Source organism: Erinaceus europaeus, chromosome 11 (assembly GCF_950295315.1).
Source record: "Erinaceus europaeus chromosome 11, mEriEur2.1, whole genome shotgun sequence".
Lineage (NCBI taxonomy): Eukaryota > Metazoa > Chordata > Mammalia > Eulipotyphla > Erinaceidae > Erinaceus > Erinaceus europaeus.
Window position 1 is genome coordinate 54351415 of NC_080172.1, and position 16921 is coordinate 54368335.

General features: G+C 41.7%; 1 protein-coding gene across 7 annotated transcripts in view; it reads right to left on the reverse strand.

The window, feature by feature from the left end:
• SETDB1 (SET domain bifurcated histone lysine methyltransferase 1) overlaps positions 1-16921 on the reverse strand; it is a 58966-nt gene that overhangs the window by 25396 nt on the left and 16649 nt on the right. For 5 of the 7 annotated variants that reach the window (XM_060201730.1, XM_060201734.1, XM_016191880.2 and 2 more), the window contains 9 exons: positions 11948-12073; positions 11575-11776; positions 10522-10595; positions 8408-8598; positions 5755-5884; positions 4419-4596; positions 4176-4334; positions 2323-2946; positions 1315-1431 (listed from right to left, as the gene is read on the reverse strand). In XM_060201730.1, the coding sequence (XP_060057713.1) occupies positions 1315-1431; positions 2323-2946; positions 4176-4334; positions 4419-4596; positions 5755-5884; positions 8408-8598; positions 10522-10595; positions 11575-11776; positions 11948-12073 (1801 nt within the window). Of the gene's footprint in view, positions 1-1314; positions 1432-2322; positions 2947-4171; positions 4335-4418; positions 4597-5754; positions 5885-8407; positions 8599-10521; positions 10596-11574; positions 11777-11947; positions 12074-16921 lie in introns of those variants that run through there. The other 2 variants (XM_007531539.3, XM_060201735.1) reach the window with 2 other exon arrangements.

Here is a 16921-nt window from a genome sequence, read left to right on the forward strand (position 1 = left end):
ATTTCAGTCAAAATCAATAATATATGTGGAAGTCGAGTGGTAGTGCAGTGGGTTAACCGCACGTGGTGTAAAGTGCAAGGACTGGAGTAAGGATCCCAGTTGGAGCCCCCAGCTCCCCACCTGCAGAGGAGTCTCTTCACAGGCAGTGAAGCTGGTCTGCAGGTGTCTATCTTTCTCTCCCCCTCTGTCTTCCCCTCCTCTCTCCATTTCTCTCTGTCCTATCTAACAATGACGACATCAATAAGAACAATAACTACAACACCAATGAAAAACAAGGGCAACAAAAGGGAAAATAAATATTTTTTTAAAAATAAGTAAACATTTAGCTCCAAGTATATTTAAGAATTCTTGATTCTGCTCCTTTCCTCCCACTCTATAGTCAGATTCATAGCTCTACCTCTAAGTGTGTCCCAAACTGATCTTTACTTTCTACTGCCACTTTCACTCCAGTGTATGTCCCAGCAACCATCAGCCTTCACCTATGTTCTAGCAATTACGGGCTACCCAGTCTTGCAAATTTTTCTTAATCACTCTATGGCATAATTTTAGGGAACTCCCAAGAAAGAAACATGCTCAAAATGCGGCAAATAAGATTTAATTGCTATCATGTCTGCTTTGACTATCCTATTTTTTTGTTTCAATTTTTAGATTTTTTTTTTTTTTTTTTAACCTGAGCATTGCTCAGCTCTGTTTTATGGTGGTGCAGGGTATTGAACCTGGGACTTTGAAGCCTCAGGCATGAGTGTCTCTTTGCATAGCCATTATGCTATCTACCCCCACCTCCAATTTTTAAAATTCTGATAGTTCCTATGAGCACAGAAAAACCAGAACACCCGGGAGTGAGGCAGTAGTGCAGCGGGTTAATCGCACGTGGTGCAAAGCGCAAGGACCAGCATAAGGATCCTAGTTCTAGCCCCAGCTCCCCACCTGCAGGGGAGTTGCTTCACGAACAGTGAAGCAGGTCTGCAGGTGTCTAGCTTTCTCTCCCCATCTTCCTCTCCTCTCTCCATTTCTCTGTCCTATGCAAAAACAACAAAAACAACAACATCAATGATAACTACAACAATAAAACAACAAGGGCAACAGAAGGGAATAAATGTTTTGTTTTTTAAAGAAAAACCAGAACACCCCACCTGCAGGGGGAGAGCTTCATGAGTGGTGAAGCAGGGCTGCAAGTGTCTCTCTGTCTCTCTCCCTTCTCAATTTATGTCTCTATATAATAATAATAATGATAATAATAATAATAATAATAATACTAATACCAGAACAAGTTCCTCAGTTTCTGAGGTGTTTCATTGTTCCATAATTACTTACCCCGTGGGCAGACACTCTTCTAATCTCTTGTACTGGTACCCAGAGTTAGGGTTGACTTGGCCACCTGGGGTGCAGGCTGTAGCCTGAATAGTTAGCTGATGGCAGGCACACTTGGACCTGTGTAAGACGAAAGGGTAAAGCAGCTAGAACTGGGAGATTTTCTTTAGAGGCAAGATAAAACAATCAAAAGATAGGGGGGGTAGGGAAATTCATTATTCCATTCCTGTACTAGTAACTCAGAGTGGAAAAGACATCACAATATGACAGTGAAAAGAAAGTCAGTGGCAACTAAAAGCATGATCAAGGAAAGCAAAATAAACAGGAAAACCAGAGGAGGAAACACACATAGGACATATGCCCATGGCTACTCAGTGGAGTCAAGCTAGATCCCAGCCTATCTCTCTCTATATATATATTTCTAATTTTTTAAGATTATCTTTATTTTTATTTATTGGATAGAGAGCTAAAAACTGAGAGGAAAGAGGCAATAGGGAGGGAGTGAGACAGAGAGATACCTGCAACACTTCTTCAACACTCATAAAGCTTTCTCCCTGCAGGTGGGGAGCAGAGGCTTGTACCTGGATCCTCGTTTATTTTAACATGTGCACTCAATCAGGTGTGCCACCACCCGATTCCTGCCTATCTCAGTATTCATGGAGAAACTCCAGCTTAGGTAGGTGAAGATGGGGTTAAAAGTGGAAAGGATCAGGATTCGAGCATTAATGCAGCAGGTTATTAACGCAGCAGGTTAAGTGCAGGTGGCGTAAGGATCCCAGTTTGAGCCTCCGGCTCCCCACCTGCAGGGGGGTTGCTTTACAAGTGGTGAAGCAGGTCTGCAGGTGTCTTTCTTTCCTCCTCTCTATTTTTCTCTATCCTATCCAACAACAACAACAATAAAACAAGGGCAACAAAAGGGCATAAATAAATACTAAAAAAAAAGTGGAAAGGATCAGATAGGATGGGAAGAAACGCAATGATTACTAGGTTATAAAGCCGGAGCCAACTTACTTGTCCCTGCACCCATCCTTGCAGTCACAGCCAACCAGAAATTCAGGGCCTGTGTTGATGAAGACACCTTTGCCTGGGATTCGTTCTTTGCTGTAGGCCACTTGGGGTGGAGGGGTTGTGTCAATTTCATTGACACAGGATAAAGGAACATCTTCTTTCCCATAGGTTATGTCTAAAATATAGTAAAAAGGCTTATAAGGTTGAAACTTCCTGTCTACAAGAACATAAGGGTCCAAACAGAACATCTCCAGGAAGAGAAAGTCACAGCCTGTCTCAAAAAGGTAGCGTTCAATTTCCTGCATTGTTCGAAGGCAGAGGCCACAGGGTGTCTTATAGATGACGTGGAAACCCATCTTCCGGTTAACTCGGCGCCGGGCTGTCATTCGCCGGAAGTCATATAGCAGTGGGACCAGCAAAGGGTTCTTGCCCCGGTATTGCTCATTTCTCATAGGTCTGATTCGAGAAAGACAAGTATAGCTGCAGACATGAGGTAAGTAGAAAAGCTTCTCCATGGGGGCTCGATAAGAGGGCTCTGCTGGAGCCCGCTCTAGCATGCCATGGAAGGCCGGGGGTGCTGGGGGTGCTGGAGGTGCTGGGGTAGAAGTTGCTGAGCTTATAGGTGACCTGCAAATGAGATGTAAGTTATCAAATATGAACACAACATAGCCTCTGTGTCGAGGTACCCCTCTAGCTGGCTACGTCACTAGTGTTAACTCCACACCATTCTCACCACCAGAATCCCAGATCCCCCACCCCTCCATTCTAAGCTACAACAGCTCTCCCAAGGTTGCAGATATGGGTCAACCATTATCTCTACAACTATCTGTCTATATTTAGCTTTTTTTAAAAATAGTTCCCATCTACTTTTTTTTGGTCTCTTTTCTAATCTTTCAAATAGCTGTGTTCTTAAAATAAAAACCAAACAACAATAAAACTTTAAAAATAATTTTTTTCTTTGCCTTACCAAAGCTAGACTCCAATACTCTTGCTATTCTTCACTGACTGGTAATAGTTCTACCTATAATTTTCTTTCTTGTGTGAATTATGGAAGTAGTCATCGCCTTCTTCTTCTGGTAGTGGTTTTCTACCAGTGCTTTTTATTCTGCCAAATGTTTTATAAATGCCCCTACTAAAATCCCTGATTCAAAGAAAGAAGCTATAGTGTTTGTTTCCTTTCTACTGTACCAGTGATGACAATACACTCAGAGTAGTTTTAACATATGACTTTCTGATGATTCCACATTTCTAGATAGCCCCTTCCTCCCTTCTTTATCTGATGGGGCTTTTGTGCCTGCACAATTCCACCAACCCTGGGGGATGCATTTCCCCCCATTTTCTGTCTTAGAAACAACAGAGAGAGGAGACACCAAAGTCAGCACCATTTCATTGTTCAGGAAGGTGCTCCCATGTAATTCCCAGGTCTCAAGCCCATGTCCTCCTACATGATGAAGTGTGTGCTTTATTGAATCAGCTATCTCCTGGGCTTTCTTTCTTTTTAAGATTTTAAGCACCAGAATACCACAGCACTGGGGAATCAAATCTGTAGTTCAGGTATGCAAATACTTTACTATTAACAGATGAGTTAATCCCCTAATTGTTACACATAAAGTTTTCAATTCATTTTCAGGATCTGTTTCTTGAAAATTTCAAGGGTAAAGTTCTCTTTTCAAGTCCAAACTTTTCTTCTTCTTTTTTAAATATTTATTTATTTATTTATTCCCTTTTGTTGCCCTGGTTTTAAGTCCAAATTTTTCATTGTCATCATTTTAAATTTCTTGAAGCTAAGAAACCTCCATAGTACAATGACCACTCAAACCTACGCTGCAAACCCTCCTTAACATAAATTTTCTTACCTAAATGTTTGGTTGATTACAGGTTTTCCACCAGGGATAGTTTCACTGAGTGCAGGAGATGTGGGGGAGGAATGACCAGAGCCCACAGATCCTGGCCGGAATGATGTACTCTTTTTGGCAACTTGCTTCCTTGATTGGGCAAGCTGGCTTTCCAAACTTCTAGGAGATTATAGAGATTAAGTTGTTAGGGATAAAGAACACAGAAAATGAAAGAAATTGTTGAAAAGAAGATATAGCACTCACTCATTGTCACCTGCCTGGGGGGACAAAGGTGGGGCAGCAGGTAGAGTGGGTGGGACAGGTGGGGACAGTGGGACAGATGGGGCTGCAGGCTGTGGTGGCTCCATTGACTTGAACTGAGTTCCAGTACTGGTCAGATCCTGTGTATATTGGACTACAGGGCCTTTGCTCCTCACAGCACCTATAGGAAAAAAAGAAAATTGACCAGAGAAGTAACGAATTTCTGCCACATGTATTAAGGCACAAACCTGTTGCCCCCATCACCCTTTTTTTGGTCATTATCAAGGCTTCACTGCTTAATGCTGACACCAAAGCAGGTGGTGCCACACTGATCAGGCTGTAGATGTCACCACCCCACCAGGGGTTCAAGGCCCTTGGCACCACTTGCAGGGGGAAGCTTTGTGAGCAATGGAGCAGTGTAGGTGTCTTGCTACACTATTTCTTCCTGTCTCTATGAGGAAAATAAATGGGTTGGGGGGGGAGACAAGGCCACCAGTTAAACGTGGAGTTGTGCAGGTACTGAATCCCAACAACAGCCATAGTAGGAAACAAAAAGGTTGCTGGGAATGATGGAGTCATGTAGGTGCCAAGTGATAACTCTTTAACTCTGACTGTAAAATGAAACTAGTAAAAAATCAATGAAATAAAAAAGATATCAAAGACCAAAGCACTGAAATATCCTTTAATGCTGTTAGTACTTCTGTGTGAGGTACATGCGTGGGGGTGGGGAGTGGGACCTGACGACACTTGAGCCTGGGTTGCACAAACAGCAAAGCAGGTAAATGGCACTAAATAAGTAGCAGCAATGGAAACAGTTTTGAGCAAGTGGTAATACTATCGATTCTTACTATTTACACCAATGAGTGAGAGTACTGCCATAACACCGTAGGCTTTGGCTTAAGAGGACTTCTTGAGTAAGTATCCTCAGAACCTTGTCTTTGTAGTTGCTATACTTTACTGAACATATCCCAAAATGCTCTCTCTAGCTGCTTAATAGTCACACCAAATCAACCAGAAAGTAGGCCACATGAGGTATGCTGAGAGGTATCATGGGGAGACAAGAAAACATACATATGGGAAAACAGTCTTGTAGATCAGTATGTCCCCTCAACAGAGTAGTTAAAAAGAAAAACAGACAAACGAAACACCAAGAAAGTAGGCCAGGAATATGTAATGATGAATCTGGTTTGGGCTTTAAAATAACTGACAAACACCAATACAGGAAATGTGTCAGTAGTGTCATCCTGACAAAGGCTATATATAGTCTCCTTTGCTGGGTTATCAATTTCTTTACCCCCACCCACCCCACTCCAGCTCCAGGGTATCTTTCAGGATATACCCATATTTGGACGTGTTCTGAGCTGTCCCCCTTGCTTCTTCTCCAGGGCCGAGGCTGAGGATGTCTTCATGCTGAACATAGGCTCCAGCCTGGTAGATCCTCGATAGATCCACTCACACCTTTTGTCATCCTGGGGAATGAAAAGAAGGAATTGGGGGGGGGGGGAGTCATCAGTAAAGGGGTTAAATAAAGGCTATATCTAGCTTCCCTTATGTGGAGAAAACACCCATATATGCCTTCTTGAGGGAGACCTCCCAGATGAGCCTCAAATCCCCTGTGTAAACAATAAATTTAAGAGCCAGTTCCCATCAGAAATATGAAACACAACAACACATATATTCCTTGTTTAAGAAATTATAGGAGATGGGATGGGAAGTAGCTCACCCAGAACAAATGCAAATGCAGGCCTTACTGTGTGAAAGCCCTGTCCTCATACAGAGCACTGTAGATGGCACCGGGGGACTCCATGGATGATGGAGCAGTGCTATGATCTTTCTCTAAATAAAGAAGGAAACATTGGGCCCAGGAGGTTGTGTAGTGATATCATGCATTAAAAAAAAAAAAAAAAAAAAACAAAACTCATGTTGGGGGGAGGGGAAGAAGAAGGGAAGAAGGGAATTACAAGTATAAGAAATTTGAGGGAGCCGGGTGGTAGTGCAGTGGGTTAAGTGCAGGTGGCGCAAAGCACAAGGATTGGCATAAAGTTCCCGGTTCGATCCCCCAGATCCCCACCTGCAGGGGAGTCGCTTCACAAGCAGTGAAGCAGGTCTGCAGGTGTATCTTTCTCTCCCCCTCTCTGTCTTCCTCTCCTCTCCATTTCTCTCTGTCCTATCCAACAACAACAACAATAACTACAATAAAAAAAAAAGGGGCAACAAAAGGGAATAAATAAATCAATATATAAATATACAAAAAAGCAAGTATAAGAAATCTGAAAGGGATGGGCTGGGAGACAGTTCAGGAGGTAAAGTGCATGCCTTACTACATGTGAGGCCTTGGATTCAATCTCTGCACCACACAGGAACACCAAAGACAGCACCAATCTCACTCCATTAAAAGCGGAGTGCTGCTCTGGTGTCTCTCTTTTGAAAACAGAATAAAATTTGAGCAAGGGAGGCAGCTCAGTGGTAATATGTGCACATAAGGCTGTAGATTCAGGCTGGCATAGCACTGAAATAAAATTAAAAAAAAAAAGTATGGCAAACATCACAAGGCCTTAGGAGGGGAAAAAAAAAAAAAACCTAAGGAAGAAGTGAGGGAGAGAAAAAAGTATGAGTGATATAAGAGCTAAACTGGGTCATGAAAGATAACTAAGACTTGTGATTCTCTGACCCTTCCTCTTTCTCTCATGTTGCCAAAATCCTAGCTCTGGACAAATGGAACTGGTTGCCTTTTCTGTACTTTGGGGCAATAGGAATATACTTTTAGAGGAAAAAAATTAATTCCAACCATGAAGACTAGTATCATAACTAAATTAAGGGGCTTTCTTTCAAGATTTTACTTATTGATTACTGAGAAAGATAGGAGGAGAGGGAAAGAGAACCAGGCATCACTCTGGTACATATGCTACCAGGGATCAAACTCAGGACCTCATGCTTGAGAGTCCAATGCCCTACCCACTGTGCTACCTCCCGGAACACTTTCTCTCTTTCTTTTTGGCTACCAGGGTTATCACTTGGGCTTGGTGCCTGAACAACCACTCTACTGCTCCTGGTGGTCTTCCCTCTGCTTTTCTTTGAGAAGATAGAGGAAGAAGAAAGAGAAACACACATTTGCAGTGCTGCTCCACTGTACATGAAGTATGCCCCCTGCAGGTGGGGGAACAGGAGCTTGAACCTGGGTCTTTGGTAATATGTGCACTCTTCCAGGTCTGACCCCTCTCAGGGAATTCACTTTTTTTTTTAATATTTACTTATTTACTTATTCCCTTTCGTGGCCCTTGTTGTTTTATTGTTGTAGTTATTATTGTTGTCATCGTTGTTGTATAGGACAGCGAGAAATGGAGAGAGGGGAAAGACAGAGGGGGACAGAAAGACAGACACCTGCAGACCTGCTTCACCGCTTGTGAAGGGACTCCCCTGCAGGTGGGGAGCCAGGGCTCCAACCGGGATCCTTACTTCGGTCCTTGCATTTTGCGCCACCTGCACTTAACCCGCTGCACTAGAGCCCGAGTCTCGGGAATTCACTTTCAATGACCATCCACAGAAACAAAAAGGGCAGGTGAAATAATGACCCAAAACATTAAGGATGACAACAAAGAGGAAAATCATGGAGCAGCTACAAATCGTTGCAGACAGGGCCAGGGCAAGGGTGATAGCAAAGTAGATGCACAACAGACTTTCTATACCCAAGGCGCTGGGTTCAATCCCAGCTGAGCAGTGCTCTGGTCTCCCTCTTTCATTAAAACATAAAATGTTAAAAAAAAAAAATCTTTTTTTTTTTGTTTTTTGTTTATCAGAGCACTACTCAGCTCTGCCTTATGGTAGTGCAGGGTACTGAACCTGGGACTTTAGAGCCTCAGGCATGAGAGTCACTTTGCATAACCATTATGCTATCTACCTCTACCCTCCCCCCAAAAAAAATCTTGATACTGCCTCTTAAGCTCCACCATCCCACTCTGACCCCCAAGACCAAAACTCTAGAGAAAGAGTACCAGGAAGAGGATCCTGACTAAGCTTCCATCCACTTCTTCCACTCGGGACTTCCACCATGTGCCTTCCCACTCTGTCTTGATGAGCTGACCACTCTTGAGCAGCACCATGGGGCGGTTGGGGTAGGCAGTGATATATTCCTCTATGAAGTCTCGGCAGGAGATGTCTTCTATGTCCTCCCACGTCTTTTTCACTGTCTCAAAAGAGAAGAAGAGCTGAAATAGGGCACTTAGTGCATGTCTTGATAGGGAATAAATGGTTGGTGGAGAGATATTTGGTATTTTTCTTTTCTTTTTTCCTCCAAGGTTATTACTGGGGCTTGGTGCCTGCACTACAAATAAACTGCTCCTGGAGGCCATCCCCCCATTTTTGTTGCCTTTGTTGTAGTTATTATTGCTGTTGTTGGATATAACAGAGAGAAACTGAGAGGGGAGGGGAAGACAGGGAGAGAATGACACCTGCAGACCTGCTTCAGTTTTTGAAGTGACCCCCACCTTGCAGGTGGGGAGCTGGGGGGCTCAAACTGGGATCCTACACTGGTCTGGTCCATGTGCTTCGCTCCATGTACGCTTAACCCACTGCACTACCGCCCAGCCCCCTACATTTGGTATTTTTCATGTTGGGCAGGAGAGAAAAATAAAGAACACTAAACTTTGAGAAGCAAACATTTACACATTCACACACACAAACCAAGTAAATACTAGATAAGCGTTATACAAATATACTCATGCCATAAAGATGGAAATTCAAGTGCAAATTTTTGTTGATATAAATGTATTTTTTTAAAAAAAAATCAGGTGGCATCATGAAATTAACAACAACAAAAATTTATTCTTCCTTCTCATTCTTTATCAGGCCTTCAAGGGATCCTGAATGTATGGGAAACCTAACAGGGTTACTTGATTTTTTTGCAATTAAAAATAATAGTTTCTTTTTTTTTTTTTTTTTAATTTAAATTTTTAATTTAAGAAAGGATTAGTGAACAAAAGCATAAGGTAGGAGGGGTACAACTCCACACAATTCCCACCACCCAATCCCCATAACCCACCCTCTCCCATGATAGCCTTCCCATTCTCTAGCCCTCTGGGAGCATGGACCCAGGGTCGTTGAGGGTTGCAGAAGGTAGAGGGTCTGGCTTCTGTAATTGCTTCCCCAAAATAATAGTTTCTATAGGAGTCTATCTCAGGCCAGAACTGTAAATATAAAAGATACTCTGAAATCTTTGTCTAAGCCAATTTCTTTTTTTAAAAATATTTATTTTCTTTTTGTTGTCCTTGTTTTATTGTTGTAGTTATTATTGTTGTTGTTATTGATGTTGTCGTTGTTGGATAGGACAGAGAGAAATGGAAAGAGGAGGGGAAGACAGAGAGGGGGGAGAGAAAGACAGACACTTGCAGACCTGCTTCACCACCTGTGAAGCAACCCCCCTGCAGGTGGAGAGCCAGGGGCTCAAACAGGGATCCTTATGCCAGTCCTTGCGCTTTGTGCCAAGCTGCACTTCACCCGCTGCACTACCGCCTGACTCCCGTCTAAGTCAATTTCTTTTTTTTTTTATATTTTATTTATTAGAAAGATAGGAGAAGAGAGAGAAAGAACCAGACATCACTCTGGTACATGTGCTGCCGGGGATTGAACTCAGGACCTCATGCTTGACTGCGCCACCTCCTGGACCACTAGTCTAAGTCAATTTCTATAGAAAGCACCATGAAGACTAAAGGTTTATATAAATGTTAGATGAAGGTGAGACCAGGCAAAAGATAGTAACTTTTCAAGTGTGAATCATTTAAAATTGGGGCTGGGTGATGGCACACCTGGCTGAGCGCACATATTAAATAATTTGAAATACAAAAACATCTATAACATGAGTGACCATCCAAAGTCAGAAATGACTGTCTACTGTCTCACTGTGGCTACCAAGATCCAGTACTATGGGATAAAAAAATTAAATTTTGTCTTCCAAAGGACATCAGGTAAACTTGTGTTCCTTGAGATAGTAGCACCAAAAATGCTAGGATCTTTCAATCTGCTGTCTGGAGAAAAGCAAAAGAAAACAAAACAAAACAAAAAAATGGTAGAGAAGGAAATGGACACAATTAAAAAAGAAAGGTTTACTCACGTGGCCGGCAAACAGGATATAGTTCAGACTGTGTAACATAGGAAGCATAGCCATCATCAAAGAAAATGAGAAACCTGCCAGGAAACGATAGTAGAAAGATCTGGGAGTTATTAAACATGAGGTAGAGAAATCAAGTTACCACAAACCATATTCCTCAAGGTTACAAAAAGACATACTCCAGTGAAGATATTCCAGCGTACTACTTACTTTCTGTTAGTCATTTTCCTTATCTCAAGAATTAAGAATTTCCCCCTGCACAACATACCACCTTCCCTTCAAAAGTTGTTTCTTTCTATTTCAGAATGAAATTTCTATTCTGCTGAAAAACATTTAATTTTAAAAAAAAATTATAAGAGATTCAGTGTACCACTTGGTCACATGTGGTGCTGGGGGTCAAACCCTGGGCCTTAGGCATGCAAAGCATGTGCTTTGCTTTGGAGTTGCCTCCCCAGCTGCTGAAAACCACTTAACCTCTACTTAAGTTCTTCCTTTGGGTGGGGGAGATAGCATAATGGATCTGCACAAGACTTCCATGCCTGAGACACCAGGTCTCAGGTTCAATCCCCAGTATCACCATAAGCCAGAGCTAGGATGGGGAAACTTCCTTCTTTATGAATTCCCCAATCTCTTAGTTAATCCTCACTACTCTCCTTCAGGGGAAAAAAAAGGGGGGGGGTGCTGGGGGGTGGCACATCTAGCTGAATGCACATGTTACAATGTGCAAGGACCCAGGTTCAAGCCCCTGGGGGAATACTTTGCAAGTGGTGGAACAGTATTAAAGGGATCATTGTCTCACCCTCTCTATCACCCCTTCCTTCTCGATTTCTGACTATCTCTATCCAATAAATAAAATAAATGTAATAAAAAAAGTTTTTTAATTTAAAAAAAGGAGAAAGAATCACCCACGACTCCTGTGGCCAAGAAAGAGAAAGGGTTTCTAGGTCACTGGGGACAAAGAACACAAAGGCTGATTGTGAGGTTTATGCTATGGCTTGAACAAGGCAGGTGCTGTGCTCCTGGCCTCCACTCTTTTTACAATGTTCTGTCCAGTACCTGAGCTTGTTTTTGACGTTTGGTGTCTCAGCTACGATGCCAGCATAGAGCCAGACCTGATTCCCGTCTTTGTATTTGGCTACCACTCGACTGCCCACATACAGCTTGTCAGCAGGAGGGTGGTAATCATAGGCAATATGGTTCCCCGACAGCAGGCTCTTTCCTTTGTTGTCAAATTTCACCTTATACTTCTTTCCTGGCCCTAAGTAAAAGATAAATGGTAAAAAAAAATTTCTAAAAACTGTCAGTTCCTGTGTTAAGTTTTGGCTGCTATGTGACAGATAAAAGGCAAGGAAGGCTGTGGAGGTAAGTAAGTAAGCAATGAAGAGCTACAGACTGCCTCTCACTAGTTCTTTCCCCATCTTCAACATACCAATCGTCTGGATGGCAATAAGGGTGCCTTTGTGCCAAGTCTTCGTTCTTTTCTTGCCCAGAATACGCATGCTGACGATCAGGTCACCATCTTTGCTCAGTTCTCCAGACATCTGATTCAAGGTTCCTAAGAATGAGAGCATAGTTGTTCTGAAAAGATATGACTAGGTAACTGTACGGAAAGATAAAGAGAGTAGCAGGGTGATCAACAGAAGCGGGGGGGTGGGGGGTTAATTTTTATCCTTAGTCTGTTTTCTTGGCCAAGGGCAGAGGCAACATTCTACCTGACTTGTTCATGAGAAGAGGAAAACTTGAATTAACTCATATACACCTGTGATCCAAGAGTGTCTCACTTTAACAGAACGTTCCAACTCCTTACTAACAATAATACTATCATTCATTAAATTCAAGGTAGTAACTATGAAACATTTTCTTTGAGGGCTTCTATTAATAACCTCACTGTATAATCAGACACCTCCCCCCCACGCCCCTCTTTACCAGAGCTCTGCTCAGCTGTAGCTATGGTGGTGCTGAAGACTGGACATGGATCTTTTGATACCTCAGTCATTAAAGTCATTTTGCATAACCATTAAGCTCTCTCTCCAACCCCCTCAAAGCTCCAAGCATCTGAGATAATGCTTCTTCTTAATATAATGAGCATAGGGATGAAAATGCATTTGGATAAAGTCATCACAACTAGAAAATCAGCATCAGTGCAACTGAGATATGAAAACTATTTAGGACCTAAGTGCCGCATATCATAATCATTGGACAAAATAAGTAGACAACAAAGAAAACCAAAAAGAAACTCTTACACTGACGTGTATAGCTTGGTGTTAAACAAATTCAACAGGAGCCAGGCGGTGGTGTACTCAGTTGAGCACATATGTTATAATGTGCAAGGACCTAGGTTTAAGCCCCTGGTCTCAACCTGCAGGGGGGAAGCTTCACAATAGGTAAAACGTAACTGCTGGTGGCCGTCTCTCTCCCTATATCTTTGCCCTCTCAATTTCTTTCTGTCTCTACTTAAGAAAAAGAATTTTCTTCAACAATGTTGGGGGATTCTAACATGTTAACACTAAATATCAAGCTATACTTCCAATATAACATAGTATCTCTTACCCTTAACTTTTCAAAGATATTCTTTAAAAAAATATTTTATTCTCTTTTGTTGCCCTTGTTTTACACCCTGAACTTTTTAACTTATGAGTGAAACAAAATCATTGCTATAATCATAACACTCTTAGGCATATATCCAAAGGACACTAATTTGAAAGGACATTTGCACCCCTTATGCTCATAGTTGTATCATTTACCATTGCGCTATTACATCATCCCCTTTTTTTTAAACCACAGCACTGCTCAGCTTTGGCTTATAATGATGCTGGTAACTGAACCTGGGACTTTGAATTCTCAGGCATGAAAATCTTTCTATAGAACCATTAAGTTGTATAATTTACAATAAATAATCAAGGAGTGGAGGGAACTTAAATGCTAATCAATGGACAGAAGTAAAGAAGTTATGAGAATGGAATGGAATCCTACTCTGCCTATGAAACAGATGACACAGTGGGGAAAGAAGAGGTATGTCTATGGTACAGCAGCTGCTGCACACTAGTTAATGCAATGAAAACCCACTGAACACTCGCCAAATTGCAAGTGGGAGTTCTTAAGAAACTCACTTAGCTATAGGTGAGTGTAGGCATGCATGTCAGTGGATGGAAAAAAGGGGTGAGAGATTCTCAAGACTTAAGAAGTTGTTGAAACAGTTCAACAAGGTAACAAAAAAAAAAAAAAGAAGTTGTTTTTAGTGGCAGCCAGCACCATCTTGTTAACTACACAGTGGAGCACATTGTTGGCAGCAGTAGGTTGCTTAACCTATGAACATGGGCATCAGGGATACTAAATGGTCCACAAGATCTCACCAATTTTCTTTTTTTAATTTCTTTATTGGGGGATTAATGTTTTACAGTCGACAGTAAATACAATAGTTTGTACATGCATAACATCTCTCAGTTTTCCACATAACAATACAACCCCCACTAGGTCCTCTGTCATCCTTTTCCAGGGCCTGTACTCTCCCTCCGCCCCACCCCAGAGTCTTTTACTTTGGTGCAATACACCAACTCCAGTTCAGGTTCTACTTGTGTTTTCTCTTCTGATCTTGTTTTTCAACTTCTGCCTAAGAAAGGACTCACCAATTTTCTTTTCTTTTTTTACTTTTTCTTTTTGATTTTTTTTTTTTTGCCTCCAGGGTTATCGCTGGGGCTCAGTGCCTGCACTACGAATCCACTGCTCCTGGAGGCCATTTTTTCCCTTTTATTGCCCTTGTTGTTTATCATTGCTGTTCTTATTATTGTTGTTGTTGCTGTTGTTGGATAGGACAGAGATAAATTGAGAGAGGAGGGGAAGACAAAGAGTGGGAGAGAAAGACAGACACCTGCAGACCTGCTTCATTGCTTGTTAAGTGACCCCCCTGCAGGTGAGAGACGGGGGCTTGAATCAGGGTCTTTATGCCAGTCCTTGCACTTTGTGCCATGTGTGCTTAACCCACTGCGCCACCACCCAAACTCACCAATTAAAAAAAAAATTATCTTTATTTATTTATTGGATACAGATAGTCAGAAATCAAGAGGGAAGGAGAGATAGAGAGGAAGAGACAGAGAGACACCTGCAGCCCTGCTTCACCACTCACAAAGCTTTCTCCCTGCAGTTAGGGACTAGGGGCTCAATCTGGGTCCTTCCTCATTGCATCTTGTGCACTCAACCAGGTGTACTACCACCCAGCCTACTCATCAGTGTTTAAGGGAAAAACCAGCAAAGAACAAAGCCATGTGGTCTGCTCAGGTCCCCCAAACCAGCTAGGAAAATCCCACTTATTCTTTGAGCACTCAGGATAAGCAATTCTGCCATGTTGTTACTTCCCAGACGCTAGAAATGCAGCAGTGGCACACTTTATTAACATCACAGGTACTAATCCAGCCCAATAACAAGTGATAAAATCTCCTCTTTGTCCCTTACCAGGCTATCTAAACAAGGAAATCCAACACTGTAGCTACAGCACCAACTGCTGGCTCAACAACAGAAACCATGCTAAATGAGCAGGCTTTAAAGTACCCAAGATTCAGCCATGTCAGAACCTACAGAAGAAAATCAGATGTACAAAGATCTGGAAAAAATGGCAGAGATAGAACTTAGAAAACTGATTATGAAGGCAATTCAAGAATGTAAATTTAACTTGCAGAAATATACTCAAGAACTGAGAGATCATTTCATGAAAAGAGTTACAAAGCACAAAAAGAATCTGACGTAAAGTTGGGAAAAATGAAGGAATAAACTTGAACAAAGCTGCAGGGTAGACACTCTGAATGCAGTTCAAACTCAGGTAGCAGGCCTAGAAAGTAGACTAACCCAGTTGAAGAGAGACTATTAGTACTAGCAGATAAAACCACCACATTCTGAATCTGAGGAGGAAAGGTTTAGTAAAAATGAAGGAGTTCTCCATGAAACAGCAGATTCCATCAGAAAGATGAATGTGAGTTATTGCAATCCCTGAGAAAGGAGAGAGGGAAAAAGAAGCAGAGAATACATTCAAAGAAATTACTGCAGAAAAATTTCCACAATTGGGCACCATTCAAAACACAGACATCCAGGAAACTAAATGCACACTCAAGTTCCTGATTCCAAAGAAGCCCACATCAAGACACATCGTAGTAAAAGCAAGGATAATGAAAAAATATTGCAGACTGCTGGGGAAAGGGAGAAGTTGACATATAGAGGTAGAATCATCACTCCCATTCACTGTTGCAGCAAAATCAGTAAAATAACCTAGGAATAAAGCTGACCAAAGAAGTGAAAGATCTGTATACTGAAAACTATGAGTCACTATTCAAGGAAATAGAAACTGATACCAAGAAATGGAAAGACATCCCATGCTCATGGATTAGAAGAATAAATATCATCAAAATGAATATTCTCCCCAGAGTCATATACAAATTTAATGTGATACCATCAAAGTTCCACCAAGCTTCTTTAAGAGAATAGAACAAAAACTACAATCACTTATCTGGAACCAGAAAACATCTAGAATTGCCAAGACCATCTTGAGGAAAAGAAACAGAAATAAAGACATCACACTCCCAGAAATCAAACTATATTATAAGGAAAATCCAACAAGGAAATCCAACACTGTAGCTACAGCACCAACTGCTGGCTCAACAACAGAAACCATGCTAAATGAGCAGGCTTTAAAGTACCCAAGATTCAGCCATGTCAGAACCTACAGAAGAAAATCAGATGTACAAAGATCTGGAAAAAATGGCAGAGATAGAACTTAGAAAACTGATTATGAAGGCAATTCAAGAATCATCATCAAAACAGCCTGGTAATGGAACAAAAATAGGCACACAGACCAGTGGAACAGAATTGAAAGCCCAGAACTAAACCCCCACACCTATGGACATGTCATCTTTGATAAGGGGGCCCAAAGTATTAAATGGAAGAAGGAAGCTGTCCTCAATAAATGGTGCTGGGAAAGAAAACTGGGTTGTAACATGCAGAAGAATGAAACTGAAGCACCTTATCTCAACAGAAACAAAAATAAACTCCAAATGGACCTGGATGTTAGACCAGAAACTATCAAATACTTGGAGGAAAACATTGGTGGAACACTTTCCCACCTAAACCTCAAGGACATCTTTGATGAAACAACCCAATTGCAAGGAAGACTAAAGCAGAAACAAACCAAAGGAACTACATCAAATTGAAAAGCTTCTTGCACAACCAAAGAAACTATCACACAAAGAGACCCCTCACAGAATGGGAGAAGATCTTCACACGCCATACATCAGACAAGAGACTAATAACCAAAATATACAAAGAGCTCAGCAAACTTAGCAACTAAAAAGCAAATGACCCCATCCAAAAATGGGCAGAGGATATGAACAAGACATACACTTCAGAGGATATCCAAAAG